At 49.6% G+C, this 14087-nt stretch overlaps 1 protein-coding gene across 8 annotated transcripts in view; it reads right to left on the reverse strand.

Annotated features, from left to right (window-relative positions):
- NFAT5 (nuclear factor of activated T cells 5) overlaps nucleotides 1-14087 on the reverse strand; it is a 104819-nt gene that overhangs the window by 3479 nt on the left and 87253 nt on the right. For all 8 annotated transcript variants that reach the window (XM_044270665.1, XM_044270663.1, XM_044270664.1 and 5 more), the window contains 3 exons: nucleotides 5041-5186; nucleotides 1060-3334; nucleotides 509-735 (listed from right to left, as the gene is read on the reverse strand). In XM_044270665.1, the coding sequence (XP_044126600.1) occupies nucleotides 512-735; nucleotides 1060-3334; nucleotides 5041-5186 (2645 nt within the window). In that variant the 3' untranslated portion in view covers nucleotides 509-511. The remainder of the gene's footprint in view (nucleotides 1-508; nucleotides 736-1059; nucleotides 3335-5040; nucleotides 5187-14087) is intronic.

A 14087-nucleotide genomic window follows, 5' to 3' on the forward strand; every position in this document is an offset into this window, starting at 1 on the left:
TCCCTGGTCTTCCTCCGGGCCCTGCACTGCCCTGACAGCCTCAGGACGCCGAGAAGACCAGCGAGCGGTGACTGCAGGAGAGACCGCGGAATCTGAAGAGTGGAGGCGGCGCAGGAGAGGTAAGTTAATGTATTTATTTTATCTATTATGGGGGTCTCATCTGAGGTCTGACATGGGGATCTGATCAGAGGGATAAAATGGGGGTCTCATCTGAAGTCTGGGGGGTCATATATTTTTTCCTCCTTTAAAACCTAGGTGCGTCATATAAAGCGAAAAATACGGTATTTGGTGAATTTGACTTGTGTGGTCATGCCCCTCACCAAGCTCTGTCGCCTATCCAATAGTACAGGCATGGCCAGCTGTTGTAAAACTACAACTCCCACAATGCCCTGCTGTAAGCTGATAGCTGTTGGCAGTCTGGGCATGATGGGAATTGTAGCTTTGCAACAGCTGGAGAGCCTCAGGTTGGCCATTCCTGCCATAGTAGATGCCACTGCTGTAAACTTACCATTTAAAAAGAACTGGACATATTGTTCCCCTGGTTGTGGAGAGACACCAGTAAATTGCTGATTTTCTCCATGTTCTGATCTGTTGTCATTGACGAGTTCTCATTCATCTGCTGGGACAGGAGTGTGGTCACCGACTGTCCGTCTCCTTGGGATTGGCCTGACTGAGCTAGCGCCATTATCTGGTCAGGCAGCGATCCCGCTCCTGGGGACATCATCTGACTGCAGTCTGTGGGGAGAATAGGACGTTAGAGTCATTGCTTTACACACCTGACAATAAAAAAAAAAAGCCCCAAAACAATCATAACTAAACTTAGTCCCCAAACACCCCGGTAATAAGAGAAATTGGAAAATTCTGCCAAGATATGCCAATCAAGAACTCTCGATAAAGTGGTCTATGGAAACGGAAGACAAACTTTATAAACTGTGCACTTCCCATGTGGTCCATAGCCAAGTCTTTAGAGAGACTGAAACAGCAGGGGATGCTGCAAGCTAAGGAGAAGCCCATAGCATTGCATTACTCATCTATAAGGCATAACTGGTGACAACTTACTGTTCTGGATTCCAAACAGGAACATCCCGGTGGCCTGTGGAGATGATGCGGATGCACCCTGCATCTGACTCATGGCTCCCCCCGCGGAGCTGTGGAACATGGCGGCCTGCTGCTGAGGAGGGGGAGTGGACCCCTGGATGGACTGAGAGTACATGCTGGCCTGTTGCAGCTCCTGTGGGCCCATACTGTTTTGCAGAGCCGACATGGAGGCAGGGGACATATACAATGCCACTTGTTGCTCCAGGGATGTGGGTGAAGCTTGGTTGAGCTGGAGCTGCGGGGAGTTATGAAACATCGGAGACTGCTGCTGCTCGTGCTGAGAGGTCACCGGGCTCTGAGCTTGTTGAAAGTCCATGTTTTGTGCATGAAATAAGGCTTGGTTTTGTTGCTCTTGGGTAGCCATGGGTTCCTGGCTCTGGCTGAACAGCATGTTTTGCTGCTGTTCTTGTGCCGCCATATTGGCCATAGAACTTTGTGCGCTGAAGAGGATATTCTGATTCTGCTCGTGAGGTGAAGGGCTGCCTTGCATGCCAACCATGGAGTGAGTTGCCTGGAAAATAGACGCCTGTTGGTTCTGTGCCTGGTACAGGTTCTGTGGCGACTGCTGCTGCCGCTGCTGCTCCTGGGCCATCGCTGAGTTCTGCATATGAGACAACTGGGCTTGTTGCTGGAACGCGGCTTGCTGCTCTGAGCTCGTCGCTCCCTGGAGCTGCGGGAGGGAGTTCTGGCTGGAGAAGAACGAGAGGGGCTTCTCTTGAGGCACTTGGCTGTTCTGCAGAGAGCTCATGGTGTACATGTTCGTGGCCGCCTGCTCTGGAGGAGACGGAATAGATTCTTGTGGATGGAAAAGAGTAGACTGCATCTGGTCTTGAGAAGAAGACGAGCTTGGATGCTGCCTGATGGAGCCTGAAGGGTGAAAGAGACTTCCTTGTGTGTCTTGAGCCAAATTTTGGTTATCGGCTATTGCGTTCTGGGAGTGGAATACTTGAGCATGCGAGTGTGGGGGCTGCTGAAGAAAATTACCTTGCTGGAGGGCCATCATGTTGCCAGCTTGTTGGTACAATCCTGCCCCTTGCTGCTGACCACTAGATGTTTGAACCCCCATCATGTCTTCTGCAGGCGAGAAAAGGTTGACTTGGGCTTGTCCGTCCCCGCTGTGCTGCATCTGGACAATGGACTGAAAAACGCTGTTCTGCATCTGCTCTGCCTGATTTGGTGAATTCTTATTCTCTGCAGCTGTGGAAGACTGGAAGAGATTGGAGCCGGCGGCAGACACTTGCTGCTGCCCTGAGCCTCCATCGTTCCCACCGGGTGTGGAGAACATCTCGCATTGTATTTGCATCTCTTCACTAGCAGTGAGGCCACTCATTAGGTGAGAGCCTTGCTGGAAAACGGGTGACTGGATGCTTCCCGCACCGGGACTCTGAGTTTGGAATATGTCAGACTGCATTGGTCCCGGAGCCTGGTGGATACCTGGCTGCATTTCCATGACCATGGATGCATTGGTTTCCATAGCTTGTTGTTGACTTGTCATGGCGTTCTCAGCTTGCTGAAGAAGACTGTCAGGTCTCCCAGAGAGGACATTTTCAGGTCTACTATGCACCGAATCAGCGGAAGAAAAGATGCTTTGACTGGGAGTATTTTGCATTGAACCAATAAGTTGAAATATCCCATTCTCTAGCTGTTCCTCTACTTGCCCCATTGCAGGCTGCTTGTTTTCACTCCCACCTTGACTAGAAAACAAGACGCAGTTTAGCTGCTGTTGCGCCTCTAGAACCTGCTGGACCAGGTCCACTTCTGTGTTGCTGCCGCTGACCCCCTGCTGAAAGCTCCCAGATTGAATCTGGTGAAGGGTGTTCTGCATCTGGCTGCTAGATGGGGAGAATAAGCTTGTCGAGATCTGCTGCTGCAAAGTCTGAGCCTGTTCCTGCAAGCCTGGCTGCTGGGCCTGTTGTGTGGCTTCTGCCATCTGTGACAGGGTGACCATTGTCCTCTCTGACTGCAGAGTTTCTTGGCTCTGGGACTCCATGGCCTGAAACGTCGTCTGCTGCATGATGGACTCCTCGCTCTGGCTGGGAGGCGACGCTTGGAAACTGCTGGGCTGAGCAATGTCTTGAGTCTGGATGGTAGGCAGCGGTTCTGGGCTGAAAACTTGCACTTGAATTGGGGTCTGCTGGTCCTTCTCGCTGGCGATATGGGACACAGAAGGTGAAAAAGACCCACTGGCAGGTGAGCTCTCCAGGTTCGGCTGGCCTGATCCAACACTGTTTGAGGTCTGTGGATAAGATCAGAAAACACTCATATTAACACTTTAAAATTACATTTCATAAACCAAGACTGGAGCAAATTTAGTTAAACCATGAAAAGTGACTGGCTGGGTGGACCATCCCTGGCATTTCCAGTCTACTGAGCCAGGACAGTTTTGGCACGGGAGGGCCCTCCAGCAAGAACATCTTTCTCAATGGTCCTAAAATGACCAGAGAGGAGCAGCAGCAGCAGGGGATCGGCGGGTAGGTATTTTATTTCCTAGGAAAACCCCTGGCTCATGCACATGTCCTATTCTTGTCTGTTTTGCGGACAAGGACAGGCATTTACAATGGATCCGCCAGAAGAAAAAACAGATGCAACACGGACGTCATCCATTTTTTGCAGACTGTCAAATACATACGGTCGTGTGCATGAGCCCTAATGCTAATCTTCGGAGACCTCACATCCTCAGTCCCCACTGTATATGGGTGTTATGTGGTAGACCGGGAGAAATTCTATTTTGGCAGGGGAGGGCCCTCCAGCAATAACAATTGGATTAAAGGTAATGTATACCAAAAATGACATGTAAGTCGCCCCCTTTGCCGAAGGCCAACCTGCTATTTACATTGCTGGAAAATGAGAAAAAACATGGAAAACAATGCGATTGAGCCAAGACTGATCGAAGTGTAAACTGATGGCGGTGTCTGTCAATGATCACACAACCAAGGTGGTGGCCCTGCAGGATGGACATTGGGGCAGGGTGACATTAATACTGGGTGGCTGCTCCGCTTGCTGCCGAGGTACAGTAGTTGTTGGCTGCTGTGTATACAGATCCGTCACCCCATCCAATCTCAGAGATCTGGAGATAGAACTGGCCGGGGACCCTGAAGAGCACGTTGTGTGAGGCGGGCAATGTGTGGGGTCATCTTGTTGGAACAGAGTCAAAAATAGGCAGTAGGACAGGTTCCAGGATGTCCTGGACATACCGAAGGCTGGTAAATATTTCCAGAACACGGCCATGGTGGCTAATGGCGCCCCCCACCATGCCATCTGGTGTTGGTCCACTGGGTCTACGGAATATGCACTCTCCAGCCATCCTGCTAACTCATTAGTACCAAGGCAGAACCTGCAAAACTATGGTTTACCATTGACGGTCGCATCAGAGTTTGCAGTAGGGCTGGAGAGCGCCATTCCTCTCTTATTCCTTATTGACAGCTAGGTGGGTCACAGCCTCCGACATGGTCGGCATTGTAGCGTCACACCCCAACGGTAACAGCAGAGGATCAATTTGGTCAAACATTTTCAGGAAGTATAACAGAGGAAAGGCACAACACAGACACCCAACAACATATGTTACGGGACATACAATTATAGATCCTTTATAATACAGGGGATCCTGGATTTTCACTTTGTTAACCTGCGAGCCGTACGGCTAAGCTTCAGTGACCCTTCCCCTTTAACCTTCGTGTTCTTGTATTATTAAGGCTGCAAAAAGTTACTTGATCTGCTGCAGGGCTAAGCAACCTCCGGCTACAGCTCCCAGCATCCTAGCTCGGCTGTCTCCAGAAATTCCATAAAAGCACGCTGGGAGTTGTAGTTTCACAACAGCTGGAGTGCAAGAGGTGGCTGACCCCTGGTCTATCTCAATCTCTTACTATACAGAGTACCATGTCTGGGATTATATCAGTGTCCTAATCCCGGCTGACATTTATAAGCCATCAGTGTTGGACGCACCTTGTATAACTGTGAAGATCTCTGGTCTCCTGTCAGCTCCATGGGAGCCACATCTTCATTTTTTATGTTGCTGGACTTGTGCGGAGACCCCCGGGCGGGTGGAAGCAAATTCACTTGGTCGATGTTAGACACAGGAGGGGTCGCGGCTGAGGAAAGGAAAAGAAATACGAGCTACATAAGACACCTGAGATGACATCGGCCTGTGGTTAGAGCTCCTGCGACTTAAAGGACTTGTTCAGTAAAGAAAACCCATTTTATAGACCCAATTAAAGAGTTCTGAATTAATAGAGGGGGTCTCTGCTCAGGATCCTCACTTTTGCCCAGACGAGACAGTGGCTCAGAGAGTTTCTCTGGAGGGTCTGTCCTGTATCACACAGACAGCCCTTTAATGTGAATGGACACCATGTAATGCGTCATTTCTCCTGTGGTGGCGCTGCAAAAGTATTAAAGGGGAGTTACATACTGAGGACCTATCCTCAGGATAGGTCATCAATATGAGATGGACGACTCTCAGGACCCCCACCGATCAGATGTAGGACGAGGCCAAGGCACTGTGTTAGCTCCTAAGCCTCTTCCTCATCATCGGCCAAGGCGCAGCTCAGCCTCATTCAACTGAATACCAAGCACTGCCGCTATACAATGGATGGCACTGTATTTGGTAAGCTTTATAATATTATATATATATATATATATATATATATATATATATATATAAAATAACAAAAAAAGGGCAGCACTCCATCAAGTAAAAAATGAAAAATACTTTAATTACCCATATGGGACAGGCGACGTTTCGGCTCAGTGTGTGAGCCTTTCTCATATATATATATATATATATATATATATATATATATAGTAGGAAGGGTCAAGGGGTCATCATTGATGGGCGGTACGTGTCACCGAGGTTCCTGGCCTCTGTGAGGTAAGAGACTTTTTTTCTCCATTTTTGCAGTCTGACACTTCCGCAGGTTAGTATGGCTGTAAAGCTGATCCAGGACGGCTCTTACTGGGAGTAGCCAAAGTGCTGGGTGGGTGGCTACTCCCCACATTCCAGGCCGGGTCTTAGGAGGCTTATAAAAGCAGTGAGCACTGTCAGGTGGGGTGGATTATCTTCCATCTCACAGTGAAGGTGCGGAGTCTCTGTGTTTTGGGATCTGAAGATGTGTGCCGTGCTAAAGGGCTGAGAGCCGCATGCTGGGGACCGCCGATGAAAACCTGCTCACAAGGTTTGTGTTCTGTGTGAATAAACACTGAACTGTTTAAGTTAAAGACTTTGTGGTTGCTTCTATACTGCGTCCGCTAACCTGTCTACCAGAACGAATCCTCACCATATATATATTCGTAAATTCCGTATAGCCGCTGGCCTATTCAGTATAATGTATCTGTATAGCGCCACCTGCTGTTTTTTTCACTTATTTCTTTATCCTGTGGCCACATGTGTTCAGTTCAAATGCCTCCTGAGCTGTGATCGGGAGAGAGCTGCAGCAGAAATGCCACGCCCCCTGTGCTGCAGCACAAAAGACACGCCCCCTGTGCTGCAGCACAAAAGACACGCCCCCTGTGCTGCAGCACAAAAGACACGCCCCCTGTGCTGCAGCACAAAAGACACGTCCCCTTGAGCGGATTGCAATGATCTGTATAAACCTGGTCATACAGGACAATAAATTGAGATGTAACGTATAAGCTTCTGAAGGGGACTCAACAGCCCCCATAAACCGTTTAATCATTACACTGGGCCAAAATACTGCACCTATAGCTAGTTTGAAGGGGTTTTCCCACTTTGGACAATTGTTAGAACGTTCCCCTGATAATAAGATGGTCATAAAGAGATCCCATGCTGGGACAGTCAGTGATCGGCAATAATCTGCAAGGGAACCTTGCAAGAAGTGTTCAAGTTCCCTGCAGCGCCACCACAGGGGAAATGAAGCATTACACAGTGCCTAGTCACATTAATGGGGGTCGTCTGCGTAGTAGGTCCTCCAGCGTCAGAAACCTGTCCAAGACATGAGGAATCTGAAGATTAACTCAGAATTCCTTGATAGGGTGTATGGAGATGGTGGTCCTCATCTTATAAAAATGGGTGGCAGCCATTAAAATTCCCACAGGGGGTCACCTTTAAGCTGGAGATCTGTCTAGTTATGCAGAGATTTGGGAGCAGGGGATGCCTTGCAAAGCAGAAGGCAGATTTCTTAAAGGGGGTCCTCTGGTGCACTGATTGTTTATCCTCGGGATCGGTCATCATCAGATGGGTGGGGGTCTGACACCCAGCAGCCCCACCGTTCAGTTGTTGTGGGCAGCTGTTATAACTATACAGTGGATGGAGCTGCAAGCAGAAGGCTATGTCCACTGTGCAGTGGACGCGTCGGGTACGTCAAGTGTAAGAGCTGAGCCTTCTGTCCACTGCAGCTTCTGGCGCAGGTCCGAAACAGCTTATTGGTGGGGGTGCCGGGTGTCAGACCCCATCAATCTGAGAACGACAATATCTAAGTCCAGGAACCCCCCTCTGAGAAGTACTCTGGGCGACAACCACAAGGGGAGCTGTAGGGATATGTTCACACGCAGCAGAATTGTGGACATTTCCCTTCCATTTGCCTGAATGAAGCTGCTTCTGCATGGATTTCTGCAGCACATGAACTGACCCTAATGGTGGCCGCAAGGATAGCCACTCCGCTTTACCAGAGCTAAGAGCGAGCTGAACAGAATGCCTAAATAAATTAGAGGGAAACGTATCGGTGCACACCGACTTTTATGGATGCGTCTGGCATAATTTGTGCATTTTTTTTAAACCTCTCTTTTCAGACATATTTCTGCGGAGTGGGTGTGGCATAGATGTTAAGGGTGGGACTTAGCGGGAATGGGGTGTGGCCTGAGACGCACCATTTACAGTTTCTACGTTTCAGACCGCATTAGTAAATCTGATGCCTTGTTATATAGCAGACTTGTACGGAGGAATCTGCAAAAGCTCCCTTGCATGTGCCCCGCCAGATGTTTCTGCGTGAAAAGCTGCTGCCATAAAAGAAATTCAGCATTGTGCAGGTCTGCACAGCATTTGTCCATCTCCGTTTCAGTCGGATTCTAACCGGCTCACATGGGCTGGTGAACAGGATGGACGCCAGCCAGCAGCACACACGGAATATTTGCTCAAAGACCAAAAATAGAGCTGTTTAATCTGAAAAGAGGCTGAGAGACGGTTGTGGCGAAACCTCTCGCGTTCCCATCTGTTCTCTCGCTTAGCGGATACATTCTGCTCCCAATCTATGTGGGAACCTTTGAAAAGGCTCCAAAGTACGGCCAGGAAAGAGGTGTAGAGGCTCGACGAGACTGACTGCAACCATGGCCCGGCCCTGGATCTCCTTCCTGTCTGGGGGCATAAGGTGGACGTGTATTCTGCATTTCCTCATTCCTGGGCGCTAATAGCTGCCTAGGTACCTGGGGCGCAGGATCCTAAATAACATGATGTTTAGGGGTTTCTGGGAGTATAAGAAGTTAGCAGAATTACCTGCCTGGTAAATCCTGCGCAGCCAATGCTCCGGTACTCCCCCTGGTCCTTAACATCCTGCCGTAGACCCACGTGACTGCTGCAGCCAATCACTGGCCTCAGTGCTGGTGCAAGCAGGTATATCACATGGTGGCTGAGGCTAGTGATTGGCTGCGGCACTCATGTGGATGTACGGCATGCCGCCGCTGCAGGACCGCAAGGGACCACAAGAGAATTGAGGGATTTAACAGGTGACTAATAGTTGTTTTAGGGTGCATTCACACGACCGTTAGTATTTTACGGTCCGCAAAAAATATAGATGATGTCCGTGTGACGTCCATGTTGTATCAGTTTTTTTTTTTTTGCAGACTCATTGTAACAATGCCTATTCTTGTTAAGAATAGGACACGGTCTATCTTTTTTGTGTGGCTGTGGAACAGACATACGGACGTGGACAGTACACGATGCGATGTCTGCATTGTTTGCGGCCCCATTGAAATGCATAAGTATGGAAAAGATGGGGATCGGATGTGGAGCAAAAACTAGATTTTTGTACTCACCATAAAATCTGTTTCTCTTCCGTTCATTGGGGCGGGGGGGGTGGGGGACGGGACGGGACGGGACCAAGCTAATCAGTTTAGTGCAAAAGCAGTAGGAGAAGCCAGACATAAGAAAATCACATTATGTGCAAAAGGCCCATAAAAAAATAAAATAAAAAATATGGGTGGGAGTGGTGTCCCCCGATGAACGGAAGAGAAACTGATTTTACGGTGAGTACAAAAATCTAGTTTCCTCATCCGTCTCATTGGGGGACACAGGCATTGACCATGGGATGTTCCAGAGCAGGCCCCAGGGATGGGCTTAACTACGAACCTCCGAAAGCGAAGCAAAATTTTGCTGGAAAAGAATGGAGAGAGGCCGACACTTGCCCTTTGAGAGAGCTCTGCATCCGAAAAACCCTGAGCCTTCAGTACGGCGGCTTCAACAGCCATGCTGTTAAATTTAGCAACTCTAAATTCGGGTAGAAGATCGGCCCCTGCGACAGTAGGTCCTCCCGAAGAGGAAGACGCCAAGGTTCATCGGCGAGAAGTGCGACTAGGGATGCGTGCCACACCCTGCACGGCCAATCTGGGGCCACGAGAATGACGGGCAGTCCCTCGGACCTGATCTTCCTGAGAAGCTATGGAATGAGCGGAAGAGGCGGGAACACATAGGAAAACGTGAATCGACTCCACTGGATCACCAGTGCATCGCATGCCAGGGCCCTGGGTCCCTGGACCGTGCGACGAAGTCCTCAACCTTGTTGTTGAACCGTGAGGCCATGAGATCCACATCCGGCTGACCGCATCGTCCCGAAAGACCTGCGTGTGAAGAGCCAACTTGCCGGGATCGAGATGCTCCCGGCTGAGAAAGTCCGCAATCCAGTTGTCTACGCCTGGAATGTGAACTGCCGATAGCGCCGGAACCTGTTTCTCCGCCCAGCTGAAAATCAGCGCCGTCTCCTCCATGACTATCGGGCTCCGGGTGCCACCCTGGTGATTGATGTATGCCACCACCGTGGAGTTTTTGGACTGCACCCGCACCGGAAAACCCCTGAGATGGTCGGCCCAGAGTTGCTCCAGAACATTGATTGGAAGGGAGCGCTCCTCGCGTGACCATACCCCCTGGACCGAGATATTTTCCCAACACTCTCTCCTCTCCCCCCCCCCCCCCCCCCCCCCCAACCCCTGAGGCTTGCGTCCGTTGTTAACACCCTCCAACGGAGAGGGAGAAACGAATGCCCAATGTCAACATCGGAGAGGCCATCCACCATCTGAGGGCCCGGCACACTGGGACAAGGAGGCGCATTGGCCGATCCAAGGAGTCTGGTGAGCGATCCCAGCTGGACAGAAGGGCTTGCTGAAGCGCTCTGGTATGGAACTGAGCATAAGGAACTGCTTCGAAGGCCAGAGCCCGCATGTAGCGACGAATGAGAACTGGACCTGGCCGCAACAATGAGCAAATCTGAAGATGGAGAATGGATAGTTTTTCCGGAGGCAAGAACACCTTGACCTGACAAGTGTCCAGTACCATGCCCAGATAAGTCAAACGACGGACCCTTCAACAGGATGTCGTCTAAGTAAGAGATCGTCACGATCCCCCTGGCATGGAGAAGGGCCATGACTGCCGCCAGAACCTTCATAAAGACCCTGGGAGCCGTGGCCAGGCCGAATGGGAGGGCTACAAATTGGTAGTGAAATGGACCCACTGTGAATTGGAGAAACCTCTGATGACTGACGCATATGGGCACTTGAAGATAAGTGTCCTTGATGTCTATTGAGGACAGGTACTCCCCCGGTTCCATCCAAAATCTGCGGACGCGAAGGAAACGGTTGAACGCCTTGAGGTTTAGAAGGGGACATTATCTGCCGCCCAGCATGAGAGCCATCTGGTACGGCTAATAGCCACCAACAGGGCTGACGAGCGAGCCATAAACCTGGCCGCGTCAAAAGATGCTTCACAAATATATGCACTGGCATGCGAGAGCTGCAGGGCCACATGTGCAAGTTCCTCCGAGGGGACTCCCGACTCAGGACCCTGACACAAATTGGACACGGGAGACACAGAACCCCTTTTGGGGGAGGAAGTTCTGGCCCGTTTTGTGGGGCGGCCGCGATGGGCACGAGCCCCCTAATCCCCAGAGTCGGACCGGTCAGAGGACTGCCTTGCCGACAAACGCCCCAATATATCCACAATAGCTTTGCTGGTATTGGAGACATCCTGTACCACCCTAGACAGGGAACGCGCCCATTCCGGTTCTTCCGTAGGTTGGGCAGCACACGCTGACAGGAGACAATTCCTTTTCGGTATGAGACCCCCAGGGTGACCAGCTGTCCCACTCTGGGCAATAAATCCGATTTTGCCAGGCATTTTTCCTGCAGCGGCCACTGAAGGGGAAATGCAGTATACTGCATGGGGACGATTCAGATAAATGGCCGCCCTAGTAAGACAAGGATGGCTTTTAGTACTACTTCTACCTCTTGTGGGGCCTCAGCTTGTCTAGCGTTCATACTATCTGCCTTTCTTTTAGTCTACGTCGTCTCTTCAGGTCTGAATTTCTATTTGAGGAAATTATGAGGCATCTTATTTTCTTAGCCGGCCTAGAATCGGAAAAACAGGAACTATTTCTAAGCCTGAGGTTTTCAGAGTCATTTTAAAGAGTCTTTTTTTTTTTATGCAGTAGCTCCTTGGCAAAAACTCTGCGTCTGTCTCGCTGTCCTGAGCGGGCCACAAACACTGCGTTGTTTTACGGCCGTCTGGCGTAGTGAATACCTCTGCAGCTGGACAGCACTGGCCGCGTCAACATGTCCCCGTCACCTGGGCTATACACTTTCCCACCAGCACTTGTGTGTTTAAGGAATTAGTGGAGGATTTTTGCCCTCTGCGTTCTCCATCTCTCCTTTATTCAAAGTCACAAGTCAAGTCCATTACATCCACCATTCACAAAACTGCATTCCATAGCTCCAGCCTGTGGGAATGGGAATGCAAATCATTCGACGAAAACACGAGTCACGCTGGAGCCCGGAGGGGCCTGGCTGTAAACAGCTTTACTACCCGGCTATTGCGCGGCTGTACGGTGCGCAGAGCTCCAGGGTCCCCGATCACCAACATGTCCGTTATTTTCCTACAGACGACGATAAGCAAATCACTTTATTTCCATAAAACACAGCCGTGTGGGTGGTGAGAAAAACTCAGAAAGCACAGGAATTAAACCAAGGCTTCTGCTAAACGTCACAAAAATGTATAGGACTATACAGCATATACTGATGATGTGGGGTCCTGGTCTCTACAGCTGCTGGGAGTTGTAGTATCGCAATAGCTGGAGACTACGGATGTACCATAGCCTGCGGATTATCCATAACGTTGGAAGGGGATAATCGCTAAAACCTACAGAAAAACCCCACTAGGATATAAAGATTCCTGAAACGGATTCAGGCCATCGGTATCAGATCCGTGGTGGTCCAACTTCCCTCACCGCCACCTTTACAGCTTACCAGGCACAGCGCCATACTCGCGTTAGTGGCTGTACTCAGTACTGCAACTCGCTGCAGCTCAGTCCTATTCAAGTGAACCATACCCATGACAAAAAGCAGGGCCCTGTGCCTGGTAAACTATGAAGGGGACGTGGTGCTCGCTGGAGGCCCCTTCAGTCAGCTGATCAGCGGGGGTTCAGCAGCTCTGATCAGACATTGATGACCTAGCCGAAAAATAGTCCATCAGTAATCAAGCAATATTTGGGCATATGGAAATAATACAAGGGAGTGTCCAGACCCAGCTCTAGCCATGGGCGGACTGGCTATTGACCCTACAGGGAAATTTCCTCGGTATGCCGATGCCCATGGAGCTGCCCAAGCCCTCCACTTTGCCGCAAGACAGGTACATATAGCTACCACTGAGGAAGGGGTGAATGCAAGTACCCCGAAACGCGTCTGGTGCCACATCCCCTGCTATTTGTGTCCAGAGATTTTTACCTACTATCGACTGCCATTGACCAGAAGAGTGGGACCTAATACCGTTGAAAGTTACCAACGCGATTTGACGACAAACAAACAGAGGGCTCGATATACCATTGGCCCACGTGTCGAATAAGAGTCCGTCAGCGTGGTCTTTATCTATAAGAAACTCCCGATGCTACAACAACGTAGGCACGATACAGGGAGCGAAAATATCCCAAGGTCTGGCAAAGTCTGCTTTTGAAAGAAGTCGATTTATAGAGGTAAATAATAATCGCTTGCAAGTTGTTCAGTAGCGGGACGCCGCTTTATTCAGGTGTGGCTACATAACGATATGAACTTTCATCTATGTTCAAGGACAGATTGGTTTTGATAGAATGAAGTAAAGAACTTTGGAGTTATTTCATCAATTATTAGTAGTGGACATTTGCTACCTCCGTATATTTTGGGCTGAATATTCTTTAGGTCGAATTTTGGCATCCGGTTTAGTCTCTATTATCGAGCCACTACCAACGGGATTGCCTCCATTCAACTTTTTTCGAAATTTGCTGCTATTTCTACTGTATGTATTCACTGCCTTACCCTATTGATATTAATCACTGTCTATGTAGTAGATGTTTTTAGATGGGGTATATTATAACTATATGTAGTATGCTGCTGTCTTTTATCATTTTATTGATTGCTGAATATTTTTAGCACAAATAAATATATTTCCTGTATCCGTGCATGGTCCCAGACTTCTTTGAGTGCCCTATCCATATTTATACGCAGGTACATAGAGACCTGATGCTCTCAGCACTAATTAATGTAGGAGCATCAGGCACTTTTGCACCTGACCATCGGCCAAAGGTGCCCTCCTGAGTTTAACTATATTGCTGTCCCCAGGACGACAATATGGTTTCATGTCGTGGCACGGGCATCAGTAATTTGTCCTGCACTGTGGTATCTGGTTCTGCTGGGGCGGTATATTGTGCTGCACTGTGGTATCTGGTTCTGCTGGGGCGGTATTTTGTGCTGCACTATGGTATCTGGTTCTGTTGGGGCAGTATATTGTGCTGCACTGTGGTATCTGGTTC

This window comes from Bufo gargarizans, chromosome 10 (genome assembly GCF_014858855.1).
Source record: "Bufo gargarizans isolate SCDJY-AF-19 chromosome 10, ASM1485885v1, whole genome shotgun sequence".
Lineage (NCBI taxonomy): Eukaryota > Metazoa > Chordata > Amphibia > Anura > Bufonidae > Bufo > Bufo gargarizans.